The sequence below is a fragment of the Erpetoichthys calabaricus genome, chromosome 17, assembly GCF_900747795.2.
Source record: "Erpetoichthys calabaricus chromosome 17, fErpCal1.3, whole genome shotgun sequence".
Taxonomy (NCBI): Eukaryota; Metazoa; Chordata; class Cladistia; order Polypteriformes; family Polypteridae; genus Erpetoichthys; species Erpetoichthys calabaricus.
The window spans coordinates 23,642,912-23,669,039 of NC_041410.2; the positions used below are offsets into that span (position 1 = coordinate 23,642,912).

Consider the following 26,128-nt stretch of genomic DNA (forward strand, 5'->3'; position numbering starts at 1 on the left):
TACAGTTTTTCTTTGACCTCCTCTTTGCTTGATCAGCTGCTGGCTGCTGCTGCTGCCATACTGCATGATCTGCATTTCGCACGGGCGCACTTCTATCATATTACTTTTGTCCATATATCCATCCATCTATTATCCAACCCGCTATATCCTAACTACAGGGTCATGGGGGTCTGCTGGAGCCAATCCCAGCCAACACAGGGTACAAGGCAGGAAACATACCCTGGGCAGGACTCCAGCCCACTGCAGCCTATGTCCATATATTCAATCTCTTTTCGCTTTTACCTTTTCATCAATATCGCATTGAATTTTGATTCCGTGTTTGGAATTACATCGTGACAACATAACGTATAACTGCCCATGAGTGAATATCGTTTCTTTCTTTCTAAAAGAAATGTGTCTGACATAACCACGCAGGACTTTTCCAAATCTCTTTGCATAAGCTCTTGTCTTGCGGGGCTTCTGGCCCCAAGTGTGGTTACATCGCTTGGCACGAAGACTCATCTTGGGGGATGTGAAAGTGTCTCTGAGACAATCACGTCTCGTCTCCTTCCAAGATTTTTTTTTTATAATAGAGAGATGCTTTTAGAGAATGTTATGCTATGATGCATCTTAGATAAATAAAGAGGGTTTAGAGGGCCTTCAATGCTATGATCCAGCATCTTCACTCTTAAAAATAATGGTTTTGTAATAGCGCTGTACTGGGTTGTGTGGTTCCTCATAAAACCATCACTTGATAAAGAACAAGTTCTTTACATATGAAGTTAGTTCTGTGGACATTGAAAAGGGTACTAATATGTGGATGAAACAGAAACTTTTAAATATCATAGGCTACCTATGAATACCAGCAGATCAAGAAAACCTGGACTTAGCCTGTGTTGTATGGAGCAGCGGCCTTTTTGAAATCGTAAACCTGTGAACCATACTTTTAGTTATTTTTTGGAACCACTGTGGACCCTTCATGTGAATGGTTCTTATGGGAACCAAAAATCGTTTCCCTATGGCATCACAATGAAGAACCACCATGGAACCTTCATTTTTAACAGTTAAAGCTTTATGGAAGAAGTTTCCATTGGTCAAGTGATGAACCTGACTCTGAACTCTAAAGGACAGAATCCGAACACTGGGCTTCTGCCTGTTGTAGATGAAAAGCATTTCATCTGCTGTGAATGCTTTAAGCTTGTCTCACTGTGGACAGTGTGCATCCCATGGATGCTAACAAAACTCTGCTAGAGAAAAAGGAAATACTGACAGATATCCCAACTTAAATTGGCACAGGGGTGGGTGGACATCCTTCCCAGGCTGGTTAGTCTCTAGCAATCTACTGTGGCTGGAATGATCTCTGGCCATTTTAACCAATGCATGAAGCAGCTTCAGAAAATGGATGGATAGACTGGTAGCAACTATAGGCAGTGCAGAATAATCAAACAGAAATGAGAAGCGAAGACAGACTCTTTAACAAAGACAGACTCACTCTAAAAAGAGAAAAAGGGCTCTTTTTGATTTAAGGTAATTTTAGTACTTGTAATGAACTATATTAATATGTTTGTTCACCTAACGTAATTTTTTGCCTTACTTCAAATTGAAAAACCTTGCTGTCGCTTAATGTAACTTCTTCTATTTGGTCTAATGCAAAAAATCGCTTTGGAGACCTTGCCGTCTCTGACCCCTGTGATGTCACGTCTGGGCTCGCACCAATGGCAGAAGATCTACATTAGCCCAACCCCTTTGACTTCACTTCCTGTCCCCCCCTTTAAAAGTCTCCACCTTTTCCCTATTCCCTCAGTTCTGTTTGGACTCGGTTTTGTGCACATCCGTGGTGTATTATTTTGAAAAGCAACTTTGCAGCCAGGAAACCAAATTATACAGGTGGCTGCCCCAAATCTTTATATGACTCTGTCTCGAGTTTGTGACTATATATATATATATATATATATATATATATATATATATATATATATATATATATAAAAATATATATATATATATATACAGTATATACATTTTATGTATACTATATAATGTTATGTAATGTTCAAAATATAAGGTGTATTTAATATATGAATATATAATTATTTCAAATAGATATTTTATGTATAATTTATAAACATTTTTTGTGAAATGTTTGTTCTGAATATTTACAGAAAAAACATGTTCAAGGAATGACCAAAAAATTGATTTTTGTGTTGCAAATATTCAGTAATAAATCTAAGAGTTTTGCTATAGCTGGTTCACCATTAGATCAGTTTAAAAACATGTTTGAAGGCACTGTACAAAATGTAGCACTAATTTTAAAATAAATTTGCTTCCATTGTTTAAAGCAAAACATTGTTGTGGTTTGTTTTATTAAAAACAATTTCACCCTAACAAACAGTGAATTCAACACCATATAAAGAACATATTTAGTTGAGTCCAATTAAGAATTTAAGTTGGCATTACAGTGAATACAATAATGGACAAAATTTTAATTTGAGTTCATCCATCCATTATCCAACCCGCTATATCCTAACTACAGGGTGACGGGGGTCTGCTGGAGCCAGTCCCAGCCAACACAGGACGCAAGGCAGGAAACAAACCCCGGGCAGGGTGCCAGCCCACCACAGTTAATTTGAGTTTTTAAAGAAATTTGGTTTGAGCTAAATACATTTTTTTGCTTTTATTCAAGATTTTGAAAAGGTTAAAACAAACTCAAATGAATTAAGTTTACTCAAATACTTTTTAAAATTTGAAAGAAATCAATTAAATTGCTTGTTACCTTGTGAAGTAATTTATTTAGGTTGATCCAACAAAACATTTTAAACAGTGTAACATCACATACAACTGTAAAATTAAGGACAGTACAACAGGACTCCATACTTAAGGAAGAATAGCACTGAGAATAGTTTAAAAAACAAATGAAATTACATGATGTCAAGGACATTAAACAGAACCCAAGACGTGCAGCCCATTTAAACAATTACAGATTGCCTGTTTAAAAGATGGTTGGCTGCTTTTGGCCAGACTGTTCTCATGTAATGGTTTTCCTACACAAGTATGAACAACAGTATATGTGGATAAATCAATATTCCCTAAGAAAGATAATTAGGAGTAAAAAGGCTTAACCAAAATCGTATTTGGCCGCCTTCTAGGATTCACTTTGTAATTTCAAGGAAGTAAGCCCATGATTAATCTAATTCGCCATCCTACAGGGCGCACAATAAAAGCTGAGAGTGAGCTGGCAGACGCGTCTTCACGGCTTAGGACTGCGAAGAGCGGACGAACAGAGGAAGTCAAACCTCGGAGGGCAGCAGCTGCGGAAAATCTTAGTCGGCACAGGTGAAACAAGTGTTTAAATAATTAGTGATGGGCTTAATGTTGACACTGTACATGCTAGACTGTTTCATATTTTAGTAGCCTTACAATATATTGATGAGTGACGGCAAGACGGCTGTGTGCCGCAGTGGTTAGCGCTGTAGCTCCATGGCTCCGGAGTCCTTGCTTCGAATATGCAGACCCAGCATGATGGAGACTCGTCGATTTAGTCTTGTCTGTGCTCCAAATGTTAGAATGATGTATGCAAACGGATGCAGTACATGCCTGTTAACTTACATCGGTACCGAATGAGATTCACAGTTGAATGGCATTATGATTTAAACTGAGGATCTGGGTATTTTGCATTGACTGCGAGGGAATTTTTTTTCCGTCGGTTTTCTTCTAGTGAAAAAGGATCTAACCCAGAAATTGGACAGAGCAGCTCCTGAAAACGGCAAATAACGTCGCCGCCGAAGCCTTGCACATCCACAGTAGGGGGCTCAAAGGCTCTGACGTTCACCCCGTGGGTTTTTCACCTTTCATCAAACGGGTGCTCTATCTAAGGTTGGCTGCCGGCGCCGGATCTGTCTTCCAGTATTCTATTAAAATGGATTCGTTATGTCAAATAGTTCCGGCTCTGTGTTCAAGTCTGTAGGCACCTTTCAACCATTAAGGAGAGCGCAAGTGGTGAAGATGAGTTTACGCAGTATCTTACATCGGCAGGGTGTAAAGCATCGATATCGCTGTGGTAGCGCTGCTGCTTATCAGTACAGCATATCGACCCGAGTTCGCGTCCTGGGTCCTCCCTACGTGGAGCTTGCATGTTCTCCCCGGGTGTTTCTTCCCACTATCCAAAGACCTACAGGTTAGGTGAGTTGGCGGTGCCGAATTGTTCCGTGTATGTGTGATTGACTGGCTCCCAGTCCAGGGTTCGTTCCCGCCGTATGCTAACTGGGATTGCCTCCAGCCCCAACTATGGCGCGACCCTCATCAGGATTAAATGGGTTCGAAAATGCCATGACATCTTTTAAAGTGAAACTTGCATATAGTTGCTTAATACATCATTAGTGCTTCACTAAGTTCAAGTTAGCAGAGGGACTCCTGCATACATTAAGGGGCGTAGCCTTGGGTCCCAAACTGCTAGCCGACCAAAAAATAAAACGTAATAAGCCCATAGCCTTTTGTTTAAAAGACCGTTACGCATACCAGAATGCCGAAAAAATGTGCAACAACGGGTTACCCGAGGCGCCTTTGTAGTACCGGGTTTTTTTTTTAATGGGGAGAAAGGAGCTTAGTAAACGGAAAGTTAAACGGTCGGCTGAGTGGTCTCAAAATATACAACAGATATTCCGCAGATAAGAAGATACAGAAGGGCTTTCAGCTAGGCTTTTCGGGTTAGATAAATTGTCATCTAATTATCCTTTAATTCGAGGGAGCCATTATCTACCATCTACTAATAGTTTGCTTTACTGTGGCGACTTTATCAGTCGCTAAAATTCGGTTGTGTGTTTGGCAGGAGCGCACAGAAAAGCATTTGTGCCGAAATGAAATAAATAAAAAGACAACTGTGACGTAAATAATCTCACGAAGAAGCGCAGTAAATTATATATAAATACGTCACTACATTAAAACCAAAAACTGCAACAAAATGTATCAAAAATTATTAATTGTCGAGCAAAACCATCATGAAAAGCGACAGTTTAAAATAAACTACGCGTGCATTAAATAAACTATTCTGAAATGGGCCGGGCGGCACGGTGGCGCAGTGGGTAGCGCTGCTGCCTCGCAGTTGGGAGATCCGGGGACCTGGGTTCGCTTCCCGGGTCCTCCCTGCGTGGAGTTTGCATGTTCTCCCAGTGTCTGCGTGTGTTTCCTCCGGGCGCTCCGGTTTCCTCCCACAGTCCAAAGACATGCAGGTTAGGTGGATTGGTGATTCTAAATTGGCCCTAGTGTGTGCTTGGTGTGCGGGTGTGTTTGTGTGTGTCCTGCGGTGGGTTGGCACCCTGCCCAGGATTGGTTCCTGCCTTGTGCCCTGTGTTGGCTGGGATTGGCTCCAGCAGATCCCCTTGACCCTGTGTTCGGATTCAGCGGGTTGGAAGATGGATGGATGAAATGGGCCGTCCGGAAAAGGCCCGCTGTGAAACATTAAGAACCTTTAAAAACGGGTCCATTTCCAAATAAAACCGGTAAAAGTGACACTAAAAGTAAGCACATTGTTGAAAATGAATATGATAATATACCGTTTCGTGATACTTAGACAACTTTTATTTAGCCATTCATTTTTTACACACTTTAATAAACCTTTTATATAAAATATAGCAGCTTTTCAAATGTTAAGGAATCATTTGTTTGAAGCCTTAACTCAAGGCATCGCACATCTGAGATATAATCAGTCACATTGTAGCGGGGCCACATAGTGTTTAAATGTCAGTTCTGAGTGCGTCTCGTTTCATTGTCCCGTTTACTGTTTGTGCATCAGTTTATGCCGTCCCCGTTTGTTTTTCCAATTGGAACACAAACAGGCAAGTGAAGTGACTTGCTCATGGTCACACCGTGTCCGTGGTGGGATATGAATCCCCAAACTCGGACCTTGAAGTCCAAGGCCTTAACAACTACACCACTTCTAGGTTTGCATGTGATTATTTATTTCATAATTGCATCTGAACTGCAAGGCGGTGCTATTGACAGAGGTAATTGAATAATTAGTTTAATATAGATTAAAAGTTATTATTTAAGCGAATAGCTATACTGCCCCAATTCTGTAACATTTGTATTTCAAGTAGGCTATTCAATAAATGAGAACATCACGGAAATATGATTAAGATAAATATGAAGCTGACAATCATATTTTCAGACACTAATGAATCTGAAAATCAGGCAGAGACGTCTTAAGCTTCTCGTAGGTGGCTTTACACAGTGTATGTTTAATAAGGTTCTGAAGTAAGCTTCTGCTACAGATGATGTACAGTACTAAACGGCACAAACTATGCACTTATCATCTTGGCTGTTACAGGCAGCTCTACTGAAGACGATTTGCTCCTGCATTCATGTGCATCACGTTAGCTATAAGCGGCAGTGAGGTAATGGTTAGGAATTTAAAATAAATGTTATACCTTTAGACCACAAATCGAAAGTACACATTAATCACAGAGTGTAATGGGAGAAATACAATTTAACGATAAATCATGGCAAACTAACAAACAGACATTACTTATAATAATTAACTTTTTTCTTAGTGGATGTAATACGTTCAGATTCAATTAGCTTGAAAAATAAGACCCACCTTATCTGGGTGGCTGGCCACGCCCCTGAACGATTCATTTTTATTGAACCTTCATCACTTCCTACATAATCCTGCATCGGCATCGACTCGAAGAAGTCTGAAGTAGTATGCAGAATATTTTAATGATGATTTCGTGGGCCCCTGCATCAAGAAACTTGTCACACGCGCGACTCGTCCTTGACCCCTTTTTCAACAGCAGCGCAAGCGACGATCTTTTGTTTGACAGCTGAGTTAAAATGCAAGTAGCACGCAAACCCGCTAAATAGTTCGGCGCTCTGTCCCCCGTACGAATTGTGACCATATTTCAAGCGCAACTGCGATTTAACTTTTCGAGATTGTCGGGAATAATTATTATTGATTTTAATAATAAGCTTTCTTTCTTTTTAGATTTTATTTCTTTTTAGACTTTATGGTGTGTGTGTACGTGCGCGTGTAAAAAGATAAATTCATCCTTGGGGACATATCTATCTATCTATCTATCTATCTATCTATCTATCTATCTATCTATCTATCTATCTATCTATCTATCTATCTATCTATCTATCTATCGTCAGTGCACATTAGCCACTACAGGAAGTTCAAACGCACATAAGACAAGTCCATTACCGTCAACTTATCAAACAATCAATGCATGCGTGACACATGAAGTTGCTTTGCGGCGCCTGCCAGGTGTATAACTTTTGCAGCTGTGTCGGCTGCTTCCTTTGACAGAGGCAGACATACGGATTCGTTCAGGTAGTCCCAGGTTCTAATCTGTTCAACTTTTTTTTTCTCTTTGGGAGAAAAGTGGGAGGTATTCATCACCCACTTCCCCTGAGAACCTTCAAACGTAAACAGACAGCGTGGAATCTGCAACATGAAAAAGCTTGGAGAGGTGAACTGGTATAAGTAAAGTCATATTCAGATATCTTGGACACCGTAAAATTAAGCTACTCTGGCTCCTTGCCATGTATCGGAGCTATTTGAAAACCACAAGTTCCCCTTCCAGTTACACACTTAAAAATAAAGCGCCAGAGCTGTTCTTCAGAGCGAATACCACAGGGGAACCATTATTGTTTACCAAAAAAAATCCATCCACATGAAGGTTTCAGATTAGGATCTGTAACAGGCTAAGTGTAGTAAATAACCACAAATAGATGGTAACAGATTGGTGAAATACCAATAAGTCATGGCACGAAATGGACTCGTGCTTACAATAGCAGAGGCTAAGTGCAGGTTTTCTTAATTATTAGTGTCCTGCTATGTAGCCTACCATACATTATAAAGAGTTCATATAAGAAAGTTTTTTGAAGCACTTCCTGTGCAGAGGACTCTTCCCAGAATGAAATGGTGCTTTGTCAACCAATGGAGCTATGAGGAACCACACTGTCCAGTAAAAATCCATGAAGCACCATTAAAGAACCATTACTTTTAAGAGTGGAGCTTGCAAAATACCTTATTAGTTTCCAGTTCACCAAGGATATATAAGCGATTTACAGCACACCTATACTTAGACAGATAGATATATGAAAGGCACTATATAATAGATAGCTAGATATGTGAAAGGCACTATATAATAGAAGATAGATAGATGAGTGAAAGGCACTAAATAATAGATAAATAATAATACATTTTATTTATATAGCACCTTTCCCATGCTCAAGGCACTTACAGAATATAATAAAGAACGACAGCGTATACAGTATATAGCATTGTACAAACCAGATAAATAAATAAAGAAGATTAAGACAGTAAATTCTGAAAAAAAAAAAGAAACAGACAACATAATTGACGGTCTAGCACACACACACACCGGTTACATTAGCATCTTGACAGAGAAGTAAACTGAGAGAAGGGTAATAAAGTCAAGTAGAGCTAAAAGCCTTCCTGAACAGATGAGTTTTGAGTTGTTTTTTAAAAGAATTCATGGAGTCAGCTGACCTGATTAATTTCGGTAGGTCATTCCAGAGTCTGGGCGCTATACAGCTGAAGGCCCTGTCACCCATGGAGTGTAGATTAGTGAGGGGTACAACAAGATTGCCAGAATCAGAGGACCTTAGTGGGCGGGCAGGCACATAGCAATGGAGAAGGTCACTGATGTAGTTTGGCGTGAGGTTATTTAAGGCTTTGTAATTTATTACTAGGATTTTATATTCGATTCTGTAAGACACAGGGAGCCAGTGGAGACGGAGCAGGATGGGTGTGATGTGCTCGCTGCTGCTGCTGGTTCGAGTAAGGACTCTTGCAGCTGAGTTTTGAATAAGCTGGAGCTGTGATATAAGATTAGATGGGGCACCGGCCAGTAGGGAATTACAATAATCGATGCCGGATGTGATAAAAGCATGGACAAGTTTCTCAGCGTTAGAAAAGGAGAGGAAGGAGCGAACACGGGATATGTTACAGAGGTGAAAGTAAGAAAGTTTCTTAATGTGATTTATGTGGGCGGAATAAGAGAGGGAGGAATCAAAAATGACACCAAGATTTCTTACAGTAGAGGCAGGTCTGATGAGATCACCGCCAAGATAGACTGGGAAGGAACTCATTTTATTAAGTTGCATTTTAGTCCCAATTTGCAGGAGTTCAGTTTTATTGCAATTTAATTTTAAAGAGTTCTGCTCCATCCAGGTTTTAATTTCACTAAGGCAGGTTGTGAGCTGAGAAAGCTCTGATGAAGTTCCACTTTTAACATTGAAGTAGAGTTGAGTATCATCTGCATAAAAATGATAACCCAGTCCATAGCTACGGATAATATGGCCAAGGGGAAGCATGTAAATACTGTACAGAAAAGCAGAGGACCGAGGACAGAGCCTTGAGGGACTCCTTGTGTGACTGGCGCTGAGCTGGATCTGCTCTTGCCAAGACTAACAAACTCTTGCCTATCAGTCAGATAGGACTTGAACTACTGGAGGGCAGTGCCAGAGATACCCAGCATGTTCTCCATTCTGGACAGTAGGATGTCATGTCTGACAGTGTCAAATGCTGCACTGAGGTCTAACAAAATTAATATGCTGGTTTGTCCAGAGTCTGCTGCCATAAGCAAATCATTGGTTACCCGTAGCAGAGCAGTTTCACAGCTGTGCCGCACTCTGAAACCAGACTGAAAGGGTTCCAGCAAATTATTAGAGGATATGTGAAAGGCACTATATAATAGATAGATAGATGTGTGAAAGGCACTATATGATAGATCAATATGTGAAAGGCACTATATAATAGATAGATAGATGTGTGAAAGGCACTATATAATAGATAGATAGATAGATAGATAGATAGATAGATAGATAGATAGATAGATAGATAGATAGATAGATAGATAGATAGATAGATAGATAGATCCTTTTTCTGTCCTTTCAGACAGCTGCTTATAATAAGCAACATCAGGGCAGACAGTGCACTAACGTCTGGGAAACACATGTGAGAAACAAGAAAAGCTTTCCACACTTTCCTTTTTAAATTGTCATGATCAATTGGTGAATTTGTTGAGGGGATTGCATGAGAAAAATGTGGCTATTTTCAGCACTTACAAATATCCATCAGGATGACACACAGTAATGAGTTCTTGTAAAGTGCATTAGCACAAGGATGCACCTGTACCCTTTGAATTGTCCTGCCTCTGCGGCCATAACGGGTGGTATTAACATGTGTCTAAGTGTCAGATTTCCCTTCTGGCCTATCATTGGTCAGGTGTGATTCTTGAGCTGTGGTGGGCTCTATCTGGTTGTCTTCCTGCTGACACTCACAGTTTTGTTGATAATGTTACTCTAGTGTAGAAAGGTTACGTTTTGGAGGCGATAGCGGTTATGATGAGGTTTGCCTTGCTTGGTGCATATTAGGTAGGACATTTCATCCTTGAGTTATAGTGGCTGGTTCCCACAGTCCATGTGTTCAGCTGAAAATTAATTATATCTCCTTGTTTCATCTATATATATAATTCTCTAAGCCACCGCCAGAACGGGCAAGACACCCATAAAAGCACGCAGGAAGGAGCCACGCCCACACCCATGAAAGCACGCAGGAAGGAGCCACACCCACCAACTCTAAGACCATTGGATACTACGAAAACTCGCAGAGCCACGCCCACCCACTCAGACGTGACGCCTCAGAAAACACGCCGTCATTTCTGTTTGTCTGTGCTACAGTCCACATGCAGCTCTGAGTCACGTTGACTTTTCGGTTACGACGCACGACGGCGTGCAACATCATAAACTGTTTTACACGCAACATACAGCAATTCACATCTGCGACAAACATGCGTCTTCTTAGATGGTCCTGCAGGAACACGGAAAACGTTTCCCCGCCCACCAACACTCCTTATTCCCCGGCCCACATCCACCCTCGCTCTCTAGGCATTCCCACTGCCTGCTCATGTGCCCGGACGCAACAACTCACTGACCACCCCGTAAATCGCTTTCGTCTGTGCTAGGAGTCCACATGCACCTCTGAGCCACGTTGACTTTTCATTATTCTTTTCGGTTATGACGCACGCACCACCATCACAAACTGTTTTACACACCATGGTCTTAGAGTTGGTGGGCGGGTCTCCGTGAATTGCTCTTGCGAGCGGGCACATGACCAGGCGGTGTGTATGCTTTGAGAACGAGGGTGGACGCGGCAGGACCATGTAAGAAGAGGCATGTTTGTCATGGATGTGAATTGCTGAATGCAGCGTCTAAAACAGTTTGCGAGGGGTATCCCATGGGATCCTTAAAACAATCCTTTAAAACTGAGGTTAAAACACAATGAAGGAAGCAGTCTTTAAAAACCAATAAACTCTGTGCCTCTGTTTCATTAGCGTCTCACCTGCTTCACCGATGCAGGCCCTGCAACAGTCAAGACGCTCTCTCAGCAGCTGACCTTCTCTGTGCCTGACTCCACTATACACTGCAACAAAATTATGAAAGTACGGGTGCATTTGTTTCACACTAGCTGTGTGTGTGGGTGGGTTGGTGTTAGTTAGTTAATTAGTTACTCGAAGGATTTCAAGATTTAATATGCACAAGCGGTAACACTGCAAAAGCAGCCCAAACCAGAAAACACGGCTGGCAAAAAGTGGCCGTCAAATTAAACACGTGTGCATTGTACTTACTGAAAGCAGCGTTACGGATTTTGCAAATGTTCATTTTTTTCCCTCTGCTTAAAAAACATTTAAAAAAGCGGCGTGATTATGTGGCGTATACTACGCCGTGGGTTGGTATGCAGCGTGTAAAACAGTTTGTTTGTCGTGGATAATTTGTCTTTTACTATTACACGAAGACAATTTCCTGTTAATACTTTGTTACATTGATATAGCGGTGTTCTCAGTATTCAAAGCGCTATCCACACAGGGAGGAACCAGGAAGCGAAGCCACAATCTTCCATAGTCCCCTTACTGCAAAGCAGCAGCACTACTACAGCGCCACAAGGCAGTTAAAGAATACACCGGGCTCGATTTTGTTTTCACTTCTGTTTACAGAGATCGGGTCGTAGATAGCATTGTTGCAATGTTACTTTTCTTGGTGGCTTATTACATTACGGATGTTTCACATGTTAATTTTTTCCCCTGTGCTTAAAAGACATTAAAAAAGTGTTTCTCAACTGTGACTCCGGAACATCTCAGTACGCAAGCTATATTAAGCGTCAGCAACGAAGACTCGCTACACCTTAATCTACAAGTACTGACACTTATCCCTACCGAAGAAGTAACTTTCACCAGCGTGGCCTTCTTCGTCATAGACGATCCCGCTTTCAGTCACGGACAATTATATGTTGCTCTCTCCAGAGGTCTATCTCTTCATTCACTCACAGTGGTATCCACAAACCCACCCCATTTGGACAACTGTGTCGTTCAGGAAGTGTTCACCCATCAATACATAATTATGCGGCGCGGGTTGACTAGTTGTAAATAATGTTCTTGAATTGTGGTTGTGATAGAATCTTTGAATCTCCTGGTTTTGCTTTCTTTTGGCATGAGCAATCTGTGGTTGCAGATGCTTACTCAGAGTATTCTAATGGACTCATCAGAGGGTCCTTTCTCTGAAGTTGGGCTTTAACAAGTGTGGTCTTTGCTCTTAGTTCAAGGCCATTGCATGGCCATAGTGAGGGCTTGCTGTTGTGTGTACAAAAATCCTATGTGGCTGCAAAATTTGAAAACTCTTCTGAGCTGTATTGTGGGCCATTGTCTAATATTGTTTGGGTATTGCATGTCTAGCAAACATGGCCTTGAGCTCCTAGATCACAGAGGTTGGAGAAGTATAGTGAAGTCTTTCTATTGTGAAGACAAGTATTATGTAGTCTTCACCATTCCATTCAGACAGATCAATAACAATGCCATGGCCTCTGGGGCATTAGATATGAGATCACTGGATCTTTTTCATTTGGTTTATGCTTTTGATAGCTGGTGTGGCACTCCTCTACAATGGCTTCAATCTGTTTCCCCATTCTGGGCCAAAAGAAGAGGTCTGTTTGTTCAATTTTTAATGCCCATGTGGCCCGTGTGTATGTGCCGAAGGAATGACATTAATCTGTGAGATCTCGTCTCTGTCATTCAAGTATTCAGTAATTTCATTCTCTTCTCACCTTTGACCATCCTACTTGGACTACCCTTCTGAACATTATAAGCTGTGGCTCTTGCTGTGTTGCTTATTGTATCTCACTGACACTGACAGGTATGTTGCTCATGATGGTGTTTATTTGGACTTCCATGCCTTCATTCAAGATTTTGTTGTGGTAGATCATAGACTTTCTGGACAGTGTATCAGCTACAGGAATTTCTTAACCTGGTCAGTGAAGAATGATAAAATCATATTTTTGTAGCTGCTAAAAAATCATTATATGTAGATGTAGCATAAACTCTAAGGGTTTGTGGTCTGTCTCTGCAACAAACTTTTCTGCCATATCAGCACTAGTGTAAGTCTTTGCACTAAGAGAACAGCAATTTGGTTTCCTTTCAATCCGAACACAGTTCTTCTCTGTGGCTGTCAATGATTTGGGTGGTAGGCCACTGGCATGTCTTCTTATAGGAGTTCTGCACCCAGGCAACTCTTTAATGCATTAACTTGTAGTCAAAGCTCTTTATCAGGATCATAATAAGCAAGGATGGGCCCTGGTCAGATTGTTCACCCTCCTTGAAAGCAATACTCTGTGCCTCATTCCACACAAACTCGCTCTTAATGGAGCGTTGAGCTCAGAGAGATTTGGGGCAAATCTTGACAAATAATTGATCATTCACAAAAACGTTTCCAGCTCTGTTTTATCCTTGGACTGTTTCTATTTCCTTTATAGCTTTGACCTTTTCTGGGATGGGTTGGATGCCATTTTGCATCATCCTCTGCTGAAATAATGTCAAACAGCAATTGCAGTAATTTGTATCTACCAACCACAGTGATGAAAGTGGTGAGTTTAGATGCCTCCTCTGTTAGTTTGATTGCCCAAACGCCAGATCTGGCATTCTTAACTTTACCAGCTAGTTTCATGGTGATAACATGTAGCGTTTGTTACAGGTAATGCAGTCTTTTAATTGCTTTGTTTTGGGTACGTGATCCCTGGCATATTCTTAATTTTCTGGGGAGAAGCTTTTCAACAACCTCTAGTGCACTGACCTGGTCACTTGACTAAAATACCTTTGTGATGATTTCTGGGTGTCCCATTTTGCCCAGCTGTTCCTTTAATGGCTGCATGATGTAAAGATGACTACTGGTTTAAGGTGTATGCTACATTCACCTGAGAATTGTCCTATTGCTTCCTAGACATCTGCAAACTATGTGCTTGTCTGCCTCTGTGTGAATTGATAGCACAGGTTTGATTAAGTCCATATCAAGGCAAATGTCCAGTCCAAGAATGGGAGCTGCTTGTGTATTCACAATGTAAAGCTCTAATAATAGTTATGATACAGTATCTTTATACTGGCATTTTAGCTGGCAGGTGTCTTTAACATCAAGTTGTTCTGCACCATGTCTAGAAAGGTGGCGCGTGGTAGATTTCAGCCTTACCTGCCCATAAAGATTTTTGAATTTGCTGTAGAGTATTCTGAATGTTCAATTTGAACTTGACTTTATGTGGTTTAGGGCCAATGTCCATGCCTACAAATGCTTGTTCATATTTTGAGCCATTGTGCTTCTGTGATGGCAAAGATGAAGAGCTCCTCTCTTACTTAAAGGTGAAGATTCTCAATGGCATGGACTATCTGCAAGCCTTATGAAAATGATTACGTTTTGCACACTTTTTGCACTGCACTGCATCTTTCTCTTTGTGCTCCTGGGCACACGGTCCACACATTTGACTTTTTTAAGAATGTGCTGCTTCCTTTAGGTTTTTTGGAGTGGCACTGTTGGGCAGCTTTATAAAATACAGCGTGGCCAGGTGCATGAATGACAGATGACATGATTGATATTTGGGGTGCCAACTGGGTTGTCCTGTTTAATAAAAGGGAAAATAAACAAAAGTGATGCCCTTCTCTGCGGTGGGTTGGCACCCTGCCCGGGATTGGTCCCTGCCTTGTGCCCTGTGTTGGCTGGGATTGGCTCCAGCAGACCCCCGTGACCCTGTGTTCGGATTCAGCGGGTTGGAAAATGGATGGATGGATGATGCCCTTCTTAGAATGTCTGCCCAGGCTTGTGGGCCAAAACAAAAGAGGAAACATACAATATAGATTTTAGCCAGTGCTTTCAGGAGCTTCATTTCACGGCAAGTCCGTCAGCCGAATGACACCGCCTTGTGGGAGTCCAGGGTCCTTACAGCTGGCAAACCGGAAGGGGAGGAGTCAGGTACCCTCACTGGGAGGTTTGCTGTTGCTGCGTAGAGAAAAGTAGAGAAGACAGTTAGTGATAACGCCCCCTCATGTCTCGGTGGGTTATTACGCGCCTTGACAGAGCCTAGGAGGAGACCCTCGGACACATAGGCATCAGAGCCGTTTGAGCAGACTGGGAAGTTTGGTAACACTTTAGTTTAGATCCTGCAAACATGCATCTATTGCTCATTTCTTCTTCCATAATAAGACATTAACAAAGGGTTCTTTTGGTGTTCATTATGCTTATAAAACATCAGTAGATAGGCTATTCATCTCCGTACATTGTGGCATAATAAGACGCTGGTAAAATTACTTGTTAATATGAACGATTCACATATTATATAATTAAGTAAGCAAATTCAAGAGAAATACAGTATGTCTCATTTAAGCCACCTCTGACCATTAGAAAGTGTAGTTGTTTTAGTAGGTCATATTGCGCAGGTGAATAACCACTTTACTGATGTTTTATAAGTGATATTAGCACCAGAAGAAGGTTTTGTTACTTAAAATTAAATAAGTAATGGGTGCATTTTGCAGAACCTAAACTAAAGTGTTATCAGAAGTTTGAACGGTTGCACATGAATTAACCTTTGCCTTTAACTTCTCTTGTGCAATCTTATGTGAACATGCAATATCTGTGGGCTATCCAGTGCTTGATTTAGCAATTGGCCTCTAATATTTGGAGAGTTTCTGACCAAAACAATACGGTCTTGCACCATCTTGTCACTAGCAGCAAAATCACAGTTCTTCACGAACATCTTTAGCTCTATTATAAAATGTTCTGAACATTCTGCATCTTTCGGCGCTCTCATATTTAATATAATACTTGAGAAAAGACAGTGTTTATTCTGCATTATGTATTCTTCAAATTTATTCTTATATTGCATCTTAAGTAACTTCACGTCTTCTGGAGTTAATGTCCTTGTATCATAAATGTCTCTGCCTTTTTCTCTTATACTCTTAAAAATAAATGTGTCAAAGTGTTTTTTCAGACTGATGCCATAGGGGAACCAGTTTTGGTTCCCAAAAGACCCATCCACAAAGAAGTTTCCAGAAAGATCCTTGTTTTATTTATATTTGTAATCGGTTCTATACAGTCAATAACCATGAATAGATGGTAACAGATTTGTGAAATACCAAAGGGTCCTGATTTGAAAAGGACCTTTGCTGCAAACATACAGAAGCATGGACTACAGTCCGGTTTTCTTAATCTATTAGTGTTCTGCTAGGTAGCCTACCGTAGATTAAAGATTTTTTTTTCTCTACATATTAAGAAGTTCTTTTAAAGAACAAAGAACCAATTTCTTATGCAAAGAACTCTTATCAGAATTAAAGAGTTCTTTGTTAAGCAATGGCTCTATGAGGAACCCCTCAACACAGTCAAGTACCAGTATTTTTAAGAGTGTACCCACAAAAAGAAGATAGCTGTGTTTCTCTTCCTCAGTTTTCACACATAGAGATTTTTGAAACATCAACGGCATGATGGTTGAATTGTCTCTATGTGTCCATTAGGTTCAGTGAGTCTCAGTGTGTATTTGGCACTAGAACTTCTGCAGAATCCATCGTCTCGTCTGTTGGTGAGCTTGAACTGTTGTGACATCATGTAATATATACTATGGATCAGCAAATTAATTTTTTTATTGCAAGAAAAAAAAAACAGTGACTGGACAAACGTACTTGCCCATTTCTTGCTGAACAATTCACAATAAACATCTCTTTCTTGTCATACACCAGATTTTATGGGTGATGTTTTTAATAAAACTGCCGGTCTAAGGAAGTATGTGTTGTACATCTCCTGGACAGAAGGGGGCCCTGTATTAGTAATCCACTTTAATAAATGGATAAGATTCTATGTGTTTGTCTTTTTGCCTGTTCAGTTGTCTCTGTCACTCTAAAACAGTGGTTCTCAAACAGTGGGGCGGGCCCCCCTAGGGGGGGCGTGAAGACGTGAAAAAAAGAAAACAAGAATCGAAAATATGACAAATACATCTATTGCAACCAAAACAAATTAACTTAAAATACATTCTGATACTAGAACAATAAATATAGAGTTAGATAAATGTCGATAAAAGTTAAGTAGGTATAATAAAATATGCATCTATGAAGAACAAATTGGTATTAGTGGGCTCCTTTCAAAAAAAACATTAGGGGGGGCACGATTAAAACTGTTATGAAAACTCGGGTTGCAAATACTTAAAGGTTGAGAAACGCAGCTCTAAAAGATGGCACAACAGAAACATTTGTAGTAATAAAATTCATTGTATTTGTTATTCCAATAGATGGCACATCACAATCAATAACACTTCTTTAATGAATCTAATATCAAATAGCATACAACAGAGACATATGTATTTCATAGTGTCTTAGGTGGGTAGTGCAGCTAGTATGTGCTCTACTAACCCCTACAGTGCCTTGCAGTCCAGAGGTGAACAGGAGCCATCCCAGAATATTATGCAGAAGTGAAGATGGACTACACGGTGCACCTGTAGAAGATGGTGAGCACAGATTGAGACATCTGGGCTTGCTTCAAATGTTTGTGGAGGTTAATGCACTGGTGATAGTTGAGATATGTTCTGATTTGTGCTGAAATGAATTAGTAGTGAAATTCAGTGTGTTTTGTGAAACTTCATTTTGTTTCTAGCGATACTTGTGTATTTAATAGTAGAAGGATGATGTTTAGTTCCTGTCTGGAAGAATTTACTTGCTTTAAATCTACACGTGTCTGCCTCTCATTTTGGTATTTAAATAAAGATCTCTAATTAAAAAAAAAAAACAAAACTGGACTCATTTCCTGTCATGTGTAGATATTACCATATATACTTGCAGATAAGTTCTCCCGCAGATAGGTTGGGGCTTGATTTTACTGTATAATTTCCAGTATTTTATAATGTCGGTCGTATAAGTCAAATGCAGAAAACTCACGCTATTGGTCCAAGACATTATGATATGCGAATGCCCACCTATCCACGGAGCACACATCCTTTTTTTTCTATGTATTGTACCTACGTGACCAGACGGTAATACTCAAACTATTCTGAAGCAACGTATGCACTGTTTTGTGTTTTTTGTATCTCACACTCTCATACACCTTTATCGTAAGAGCATCCCTTACCTACGATGGAGCGTTCGATCATTTTAAATTAAAAGTCGTTGAAGTGGTGAAAGAAATTGGTAACTGCGCTACTGCAACAAAATTCGATGTACCTGAGAAACTGGTGTGAGATTGGAGGAGGGAAGAAGATTTAAGTGTCGCATTTTTGAATGGGCATATGACCAGTTTTAACACCCGACTTATACGCGAATATATACGGGATGTTGGTTATACTATTTTCCCAGTTATAATGACAGATTTGGTATTTGCTATCCTAAAGATGCATCAGAGACAGAAAAGAAATTTGAAGATTTCCGGTGCTTGGAGAGTGCATATCCTTAACCTTTTGTGCAGGAGTAAAGACACAGAAAGGGGTGGCTGCTAGGTAATGTCAAGGAGGAGTAACGTGTAGTGACTTCCTGTGAGGAGAAAGTGGTTAGATGGTTAGAAGATGATCACGGTGCTACAGTTCAATTTATCTTCCCGTAGAAAATATGCTGTATGTCATAACTAAAAAATAATGCACTGTGCTTGTCTGTGGTGATGTGAATGAGAGACATGAATGGAAATAATTTGCTGATTACGAGCTGCATTATACAGCTGCACAAAAGGAACACAAGTGAACATGGAAGTGTTAATGAGGCTTTAGGGAGCAGTATTCCCTGCTTTCCAACCACCAAAAAAAATATCTAGAAACCTCCCGAATCTTCTTTTTAGTTAGTTTTGGGCTTCTCAACTGTGACATTCTCTGCAAAACAATTTTTAGTGTCCATTTCACAAAACTATAGTGAATCAATTGAACATGTCTTAAAATATATTTTTTGTAGAGAAAAGCCAAGCAAAATGACACCTTTTATTGGCTAACTAGAAAGATTACAATATGCAAGCTTTCGAGGCAACTCAAGCCCCTTCTTCAGGCAAGATGTAATCATCTTGCCTGAAGAAGGGGCCTGAGTTGCCTCGAAAGCTTGCATATTGTAATCTTTCTAGTTAGCCAATAAAAGGTGTCATTTTGCTTGGCTTTTCTCTACATTCATAATGGCTAACACGGTACAGCACCCTAGTACTACAAATATATTTTTTGGAAATTCAATCCCAAAGTCCCCTTAGCTGCACCTACAGTATATCTGTAGTGGTCAAGGTGAATCAAAGAAAATTGAAGCTACTGCCCCTTCAGCAACATCCTGTCCATTGTAAGTGGGAGTGTGGACTGCCTCCTCAATATCTATGCCAGCGACCTGGTTTTGTTGACATTAGGGAAGAGATGGTTGCTCTGGTATTATCATGTCTGAAGGTGTTCTCATTGTAAGCTGTTTCATCATCACTGCTTATCATGCCGTGGATGGTGGTGGTATCGTAAGCCAATTTAATGATGGAGCTGAAGCTGTGTTTGGCCACACAGTCACGGAGAATAAAGAGCTCAGCAGAGCACTCCGTGGTCAGTCTATGATAATCAGCAGCATGGAGAAAACAAATCAACCAAATTGGCAGATTGCAAAGCTGAAATCCTATTTCATAGTGGGGCACTAAGCCCAAAGTCTTGAACCTTGGTGATCAGCTTTGAGGGTACAGCAGTGTGAAGTGCTGAGCTGTAGTCTGTAAGCAGGACTTGGGCATAGCAGCTCTTTATTATTCAGGTCTGCCAGCACGGCATAAAAAGTGAAAGTGTTATGATAGCTTCTGTGGAACAGTTGTGACCATATGCAAATAGGAGATAAAAACAACAAGATGAGATGGTCCAAACTTTATACAATACTCCATCTGATGTGTCATAGCACCCATCTTGCAAAATATTTCATCATAATGCGAGTTCTGCTAATCACAGTATGCTTTTTCAGCAGTGTCACCCCAGATCAGATTGTCATTGTGAACTAGAGGTTTTTTATACAGATAAATAAAACAAGATGCTTAAGTGATATGAAAAGCAGCAGCAACAGCTTTTGAAGAAATAATAGGTCAGTTCTTCATTAAGCAATGTCTAGCTGATAACATGCTAATCCAGTATAGCTATTTGTTAGTTAACTTTTTGCAGTGATTACTGTCTTTGAATGTTCAAGGTTTTGTATCAAGTAATGAAGAGACGAAGTTCCAAACACTGCACGGACTTAGTTTATGGAACTCAAAATTCTCTCTTTGCTTAACTGTAATAGAGATGTCTCATTTCCTTGGATTTCCATTACTTATTTTGGCTGTGAAGCTTTCTTTACATTGTGACAAATGTTCTTTGAAGTAATGCTTTTCAGAGTTTTCCTGTAAAAGCTTCTGAAGCCAGCTGTGCTCCATCTATCCAGCCAGCCAGCCAGCCAGGCAACCATCCAACCAGCCATTAATCTAGACGTTGATCTGGATTTTCTTTTCTTGAACAGGGTAACTGGAGTCTACATTCTGAAAAATAAAATGTTGGAGTTATTTAATATCATGCATAAATTAATTGAGGAGCTCCTAGATATTGAACGGGTGATTCAAATACAACCCACTCTGATCATTTTGACTGTAGGCACATTATCTACAACAGTCATGTAATATAATGCACTAGATATATGAATCTATAAGTTTCATATCAAAAATGTCACTTACACTAAAGGCCATGTCACATTACATGACATTTCCAGTGAATTTCTGTCATAGAATTAATTTACATAATATTAGTGAATATGGGGCAGTTGTAGTGTACCCCGACAGAACGAAAAAGTTTTGATTTTTTTTTACTCATAGAGATGGGCTTGTATGCATGTGAGACCTGACAACCAGTGAATGCATATAATGTTGTCGCAAGCAGTGCTGGTCGAAAGCCATTTGGAGCTCTAGGCAGGGTGAACGGATATAGCCCATTGTACATAGCGGATAGTAGCCTGGATTATTTCACTTTGAGGACCTGTGTGTGTGTTTTGGTTTTTTTTTTTGGGGGGGGGGGGGGGGGGGGCAGCACTGGGTTCAAGTCTGGGTCATGCACACACTCACATTATTAATTTAAAAAAAAAAACAGGGCACAGGGAAAACAGTCAGACAGGAACTAAGTACAGGATTTAAACCCAGGACATTGGAATCATAAGACAACAAAACTTACTACTGAATCACTACACTGGCTGAAAAACATGCTCATTTTAAGTAAAATCAGCTTAATAAGTCCCAAGAATAATATATTGCTATTTTCAGCAATGAAAAATGTTGGTCTTTTATCCAATACAAATTAAATGTTCTAATTTGACACATCAAATAAAGTATCTATCTATCTATCTATCTATCTATCTATCTATCTATCTATCTATCTATCTATCTATCTATCTATCTATCTATCTATCTATCTATCTATCTATCTATCTATCTATCTATCTATCTATCTATCTATCTATCTATCTATGAGATGTTGATTGCATTAGAAACAGATACACCAAGCCATACATACACATGATCACCTTGTGTTAGTGTAACTTAAATTAGCTGACTGAAGACAACATAATCCAAAGTTCATTTTTTGGATTTGCTTCAGCATAATGGTGGTAGCAACCATAAATGGACTGCCAGTCAATTTCTAGGCAAAGTCATGCATGGCCACATACACACTCTTATTACTCTTATTTGACTGGTTTAGAACCACTAGTCCCAGTTTTGTGAGTAATGTGTCATGTTGAGGAGGAATAAGGGTGTGATTCATGAACAGTGTGACACACTCCATTGTGCTAATGCCTCACAAGTAGGTGGACATTACTTCATCTCCAGTTTCCTCTTATATACCCAAGGTGTGTAGGTTAATTTGACCCACAACAACAAACTAACTTAGGCAATAGGATGTATGAGTGAGATAAACTGATATCCTATTCTTTTGCTGAACCTGCCTAATTCAATTCTGGCAACATCTCCTTATGCCAAGTTTAACAGAGAGAGAGATGAAATGAAAATAAAACTCCACCATGGTGTAATTCAAACAAGAAAGAGAAATACTTGTAAGCCAGGGAGAGGCAGATGTCCGCTTCAACAGCTCAACCTTCCCTGTGTAGATTTAAACATTTATAGACAAGACTATGAAGGGAATCAAGCCAAACATTGTGGTAAATAGTGAAGCGACAGAGCAGATATGCTTCTCCATTTTACTATCAGGTTGCTTGTCATTTATTGTAAGCAGCCTCCGGAAAAGCCAATGATACTGTATATGGTTAAAGCCAGTAATATTCATAACCTGAATGGTAAATTAGAATTGCCAGATTAAACAAAGCATATGCTGTTACATCAGCAGATTTAGGCTAGAATTGTTCATCAATCAAACCATTTATTGAACCCTTCTAATCCAGCTTTTGCATTTTGCGTGCTTTGAAAATTGAAAATAAATCGAATTTCCTCACATTTATTGGCACATTATCCAAAAATTTGGATGACTTATAAGATGAAGACTAATTTGTCAGGATTTTTTGAAAGTATGTGTTGCTTAAGTGATGGGTGCCTATTTACACTACCATACTTGTGTGGACTGCACTGTACAAACACACCAACATCATTTCCCTGTACTAATCATGTATTGCTTTCTGTTATTCAGGTTAACTCACCTTGAAAGATGAATAACACCACAAACTCTACAGCAAGAAGCATAAACGATTCTCTCAACATAGTCGCCATAGTGGTTTATTCCTTTGCCTGTATCCTCGGCTGCATCGGGAATGGCCTTGTCATCTGGATCACTGGCTTTAAAATGAAGAAGACAGCCAACACAGTCTGGTTCCTTAACCTGGCGATTGCCGACTTTATCTTCACCACCTTCTTGCCGTTAACAATTATCTACACTGCTAACGGCTACAACTGGATCTTTGGGAAGTTCATGTGTCAGTTCAACTCCCTCATACTCTGCCTCACAATGTTTGCCAGTGTGTTTCTGCTGACAGCCATTAGTGTCGACCGCTGTGTGGCAGTAGTGGCTGCCGTCTGGTCACAGTCCTATCGATCACCTCGCACAGCTAGCATTGCATGCTTCATTGTATGGCTGTTGGCTGTTGTCCTCGGAATTCCATATGCAGCCTATCGTGACCTTAGAGTGACCCCAAATAAAATCATGTGTGCTATCAACTATTCTAGTGACGTAAATGTTGTCATGTACAGACGTGGCACTCTGACCATCATTCGTTTTCTCTGTGGCTTCCTCATCCCCCTTATTATTATTATACTCTGCTACAGTGCCATCATCTGGCGATACAACAACCTGCAGCGCCAGAGATGCTTCAAACCATTCAGAATTATTGTTGCAGTCATTGTTACCTTCTTTATCTGCTGGGCTCCTTTCCATATCATACAGCTGTTGACATTAAAAAGCACCAATTCGACAGATACTCTTTACAAGGTCATACGGATAGGTAACCCCATTGTGACCAGCATTGCCTTCCTCAACAGCTGCCTGAACCCGGTGCTCTACGTGTGTATGTGTCAGGACTTTCGGCACAAGTTTAAGAAGTCTGTCCTGCTGGTGCTGGAGAGCGCCTTCACTGAAGAGGGGCTCATGTCTCAATTGAGCCAGAGAAGGCCCACCGTCCAAATGGAGTCTTTAGTTTCTTTACAGAAAAAAAACAGCATTTCATAATCCAAATGTTTGTAGTATAAAATGCAGTTTTGATGGTTTTTAAATGTTTTTAATCCATCAGTGTTTCATAACTGTCTGTTACAAAACAGGAAAAAAAAACACATTTCAACATGATAGTCTAGTAAGGCCAAAGACTTACGTGAAGAGAGGTCCAAGTATCAAGAATAACCAAATAAATTGTTACAAACTGAAGGACATCCCATGTGTCACATCTGCAGAGTGCCAGTTTAAGAAGAAAATATCAGCAACTTCAAGAAAAATAACAGAGACATTTTTTTACTTATCTGCTGTACTAAGCCATAATGTCAAACTTTCAATGAAGAGCTGCATTTGGAATATTGACAATTGAGATTTCAGAAGATGTTGACCAATTATTAAGTTCAGGAGTGGTGATTTGAGTGGAATGGCAGTGTGGGTAGTAGTCAAAGCTGCCACCCAACAACTCCCTAGAGTCTTGGACGTGGACTTCAACTAAGGCACTAACTATTTTGCATCTCCACACCTTACATTTGCACGTTTTTCTCCATATTCTCCAATTTTCCTTTTACATTCCAAAAACATGCATGCTGGAATGACTGGCAACTCTGAGATGACCTTGTGAGAATGAGTGTCGGTGTGAGCATGAGTGTACCCTGCACTGAACTGAAACTCTGTCCAAGGTTGGTTTCTGCTTTATACCTGATGCTCCTGAGACAGATTCTGGTTAAAATGGGTTAAAAAATGAGAACATTAAGACAATTTTAATGAAAACAGGCCAAATGACAAATGCACCAATCTCATTTACCCAATTTCTCCAAAACAACATCAAGTCCAGTTTTGATGGCCACTAAAATCCTACTGTCTACCACAATACTGGTAACTAGTTCCATTTGCCTATAGTTCACTAGGTGAAGAAATCTTCCTAATATTTGTCCAGAATTTAACCTTAACTAGTTTCCATCTGAATGGAGTGATAGTGATACTCTCAAACTATGACTCATGAGTGACAAAAAATTAATTACATGGACTTAGAAAGTCTCTTGGTATTTTGTACCATGGGTAAGTTTGTACCCTGGTGGTAGAAGATGTATCATTAAACTGTATCCTCCCCACCTGCCTCTGACCTAAACCAGTATCGTAACTGGACAGTATGGCATAACTGAAGAGTGGGCTTCTCATTAGTAATATACTGAGCTCTGTAAATGAATTTACTAAACTGAAGAAGAGGACGAAGAGGAGGACCTCTTGATATATTTCATATCCTACATATATCAACTAAGGACTGGTTGAAGCTTAAGGAAACCAAAGATATGGTAGTTACACCATTCTCTTTTTGACCAAATATTGTTAATTGACTGAAGAAATCAAAAACTTGGAAAAATACTCAACAGCAAGGGTAGTAACATTATAAAAGCAGAATGCTTTCTAAACATCATATAAGGATAAATGAAAATGCAAACTTCAGCTACCATGTAAAGTGGATGACAGTAATCATGACAGACTCCAAAGGTTTCAGATGGCCTCACTTTAGTAATTACATTCTTGAAAGAGATAAATAGATATGATCAAACATCTGACACAAGATCAATAGAGATTTTCTCTTTTTATAGTTCAATATTATAAGTGGGTTGAGAAAATTCATAGACATTAAATTAACTGATCCCACTTACTGCAAGTCTTAGAGTGATGAGGAGCTGGAGTCTATCACGGCACTAATGGATTCACAAAGGGAGCTCTAAAATTAGGGTGGATGGAGAACCAGCCCATCACATGGCATGACCACAGTCCTCCATGCCTGGGTCAGTTTAGAGTGATGAATTAGCTTCACTTGCATGTCTTTGTGAGACAGAAGAAAAAATAAAGCAAAAAAAACCAAAACAATGTAGACGTTAGGAGAAAGCAGGTTCTACACAGACAGTGATGGGTCTGAGATTTGAACTCTGTCTCCAGGAACTGTGAGACATAAGCACTGAGCACTGGATCAGCCTTAGTGGGTATACATTGAGCTGCAATAGATTATGAAGGTTGGCAAGATGTGAGAATATTTTAATATGTACACATTCAAAAGTAGCCCTAATTCTTAAACAAAGGTTAACTGGCTAATTGTATCTGAGGAAAGAGGAAAATGGAACCTCCAGCCCAGCTCCTTTCTCTCTCTGTCCCTATCATGTCTTACAGTAGGTG

The 26,128-nt window shown here is 40.0% G+C and overlaps 1 protein-coding gene across 1 annotated transcript; it reads left to right on the forward strand.

The window, feature by feature from the left end:
• Window positions 1-3,206: 3,206 nt before the first annotated feature.
• On the forward strand, window positions 3,207-24,970 carry LOC114667815 (chemerin-like receptor 1). The gene is made up of 2 exons (XM_028823298.2): window positions 3,207-3,312; window positions 22,934-24,970. The coding sequence occupies exon 2, from the start codon at window positions 22,952-22,954 to the stop codon at window positions 23,963-23,965; it is 1,014 nt and encodes a 337-aa protein (XP_028679131.1). The 5' UTR covers window positions 3,207-3,312; window positions 22,934-22,951; the 3' UTR covers window positions 23,966-24,970.
• The last annotated feature ends 1,158 nt before the right edge of the window (window positions 24,971-26,128 follow it).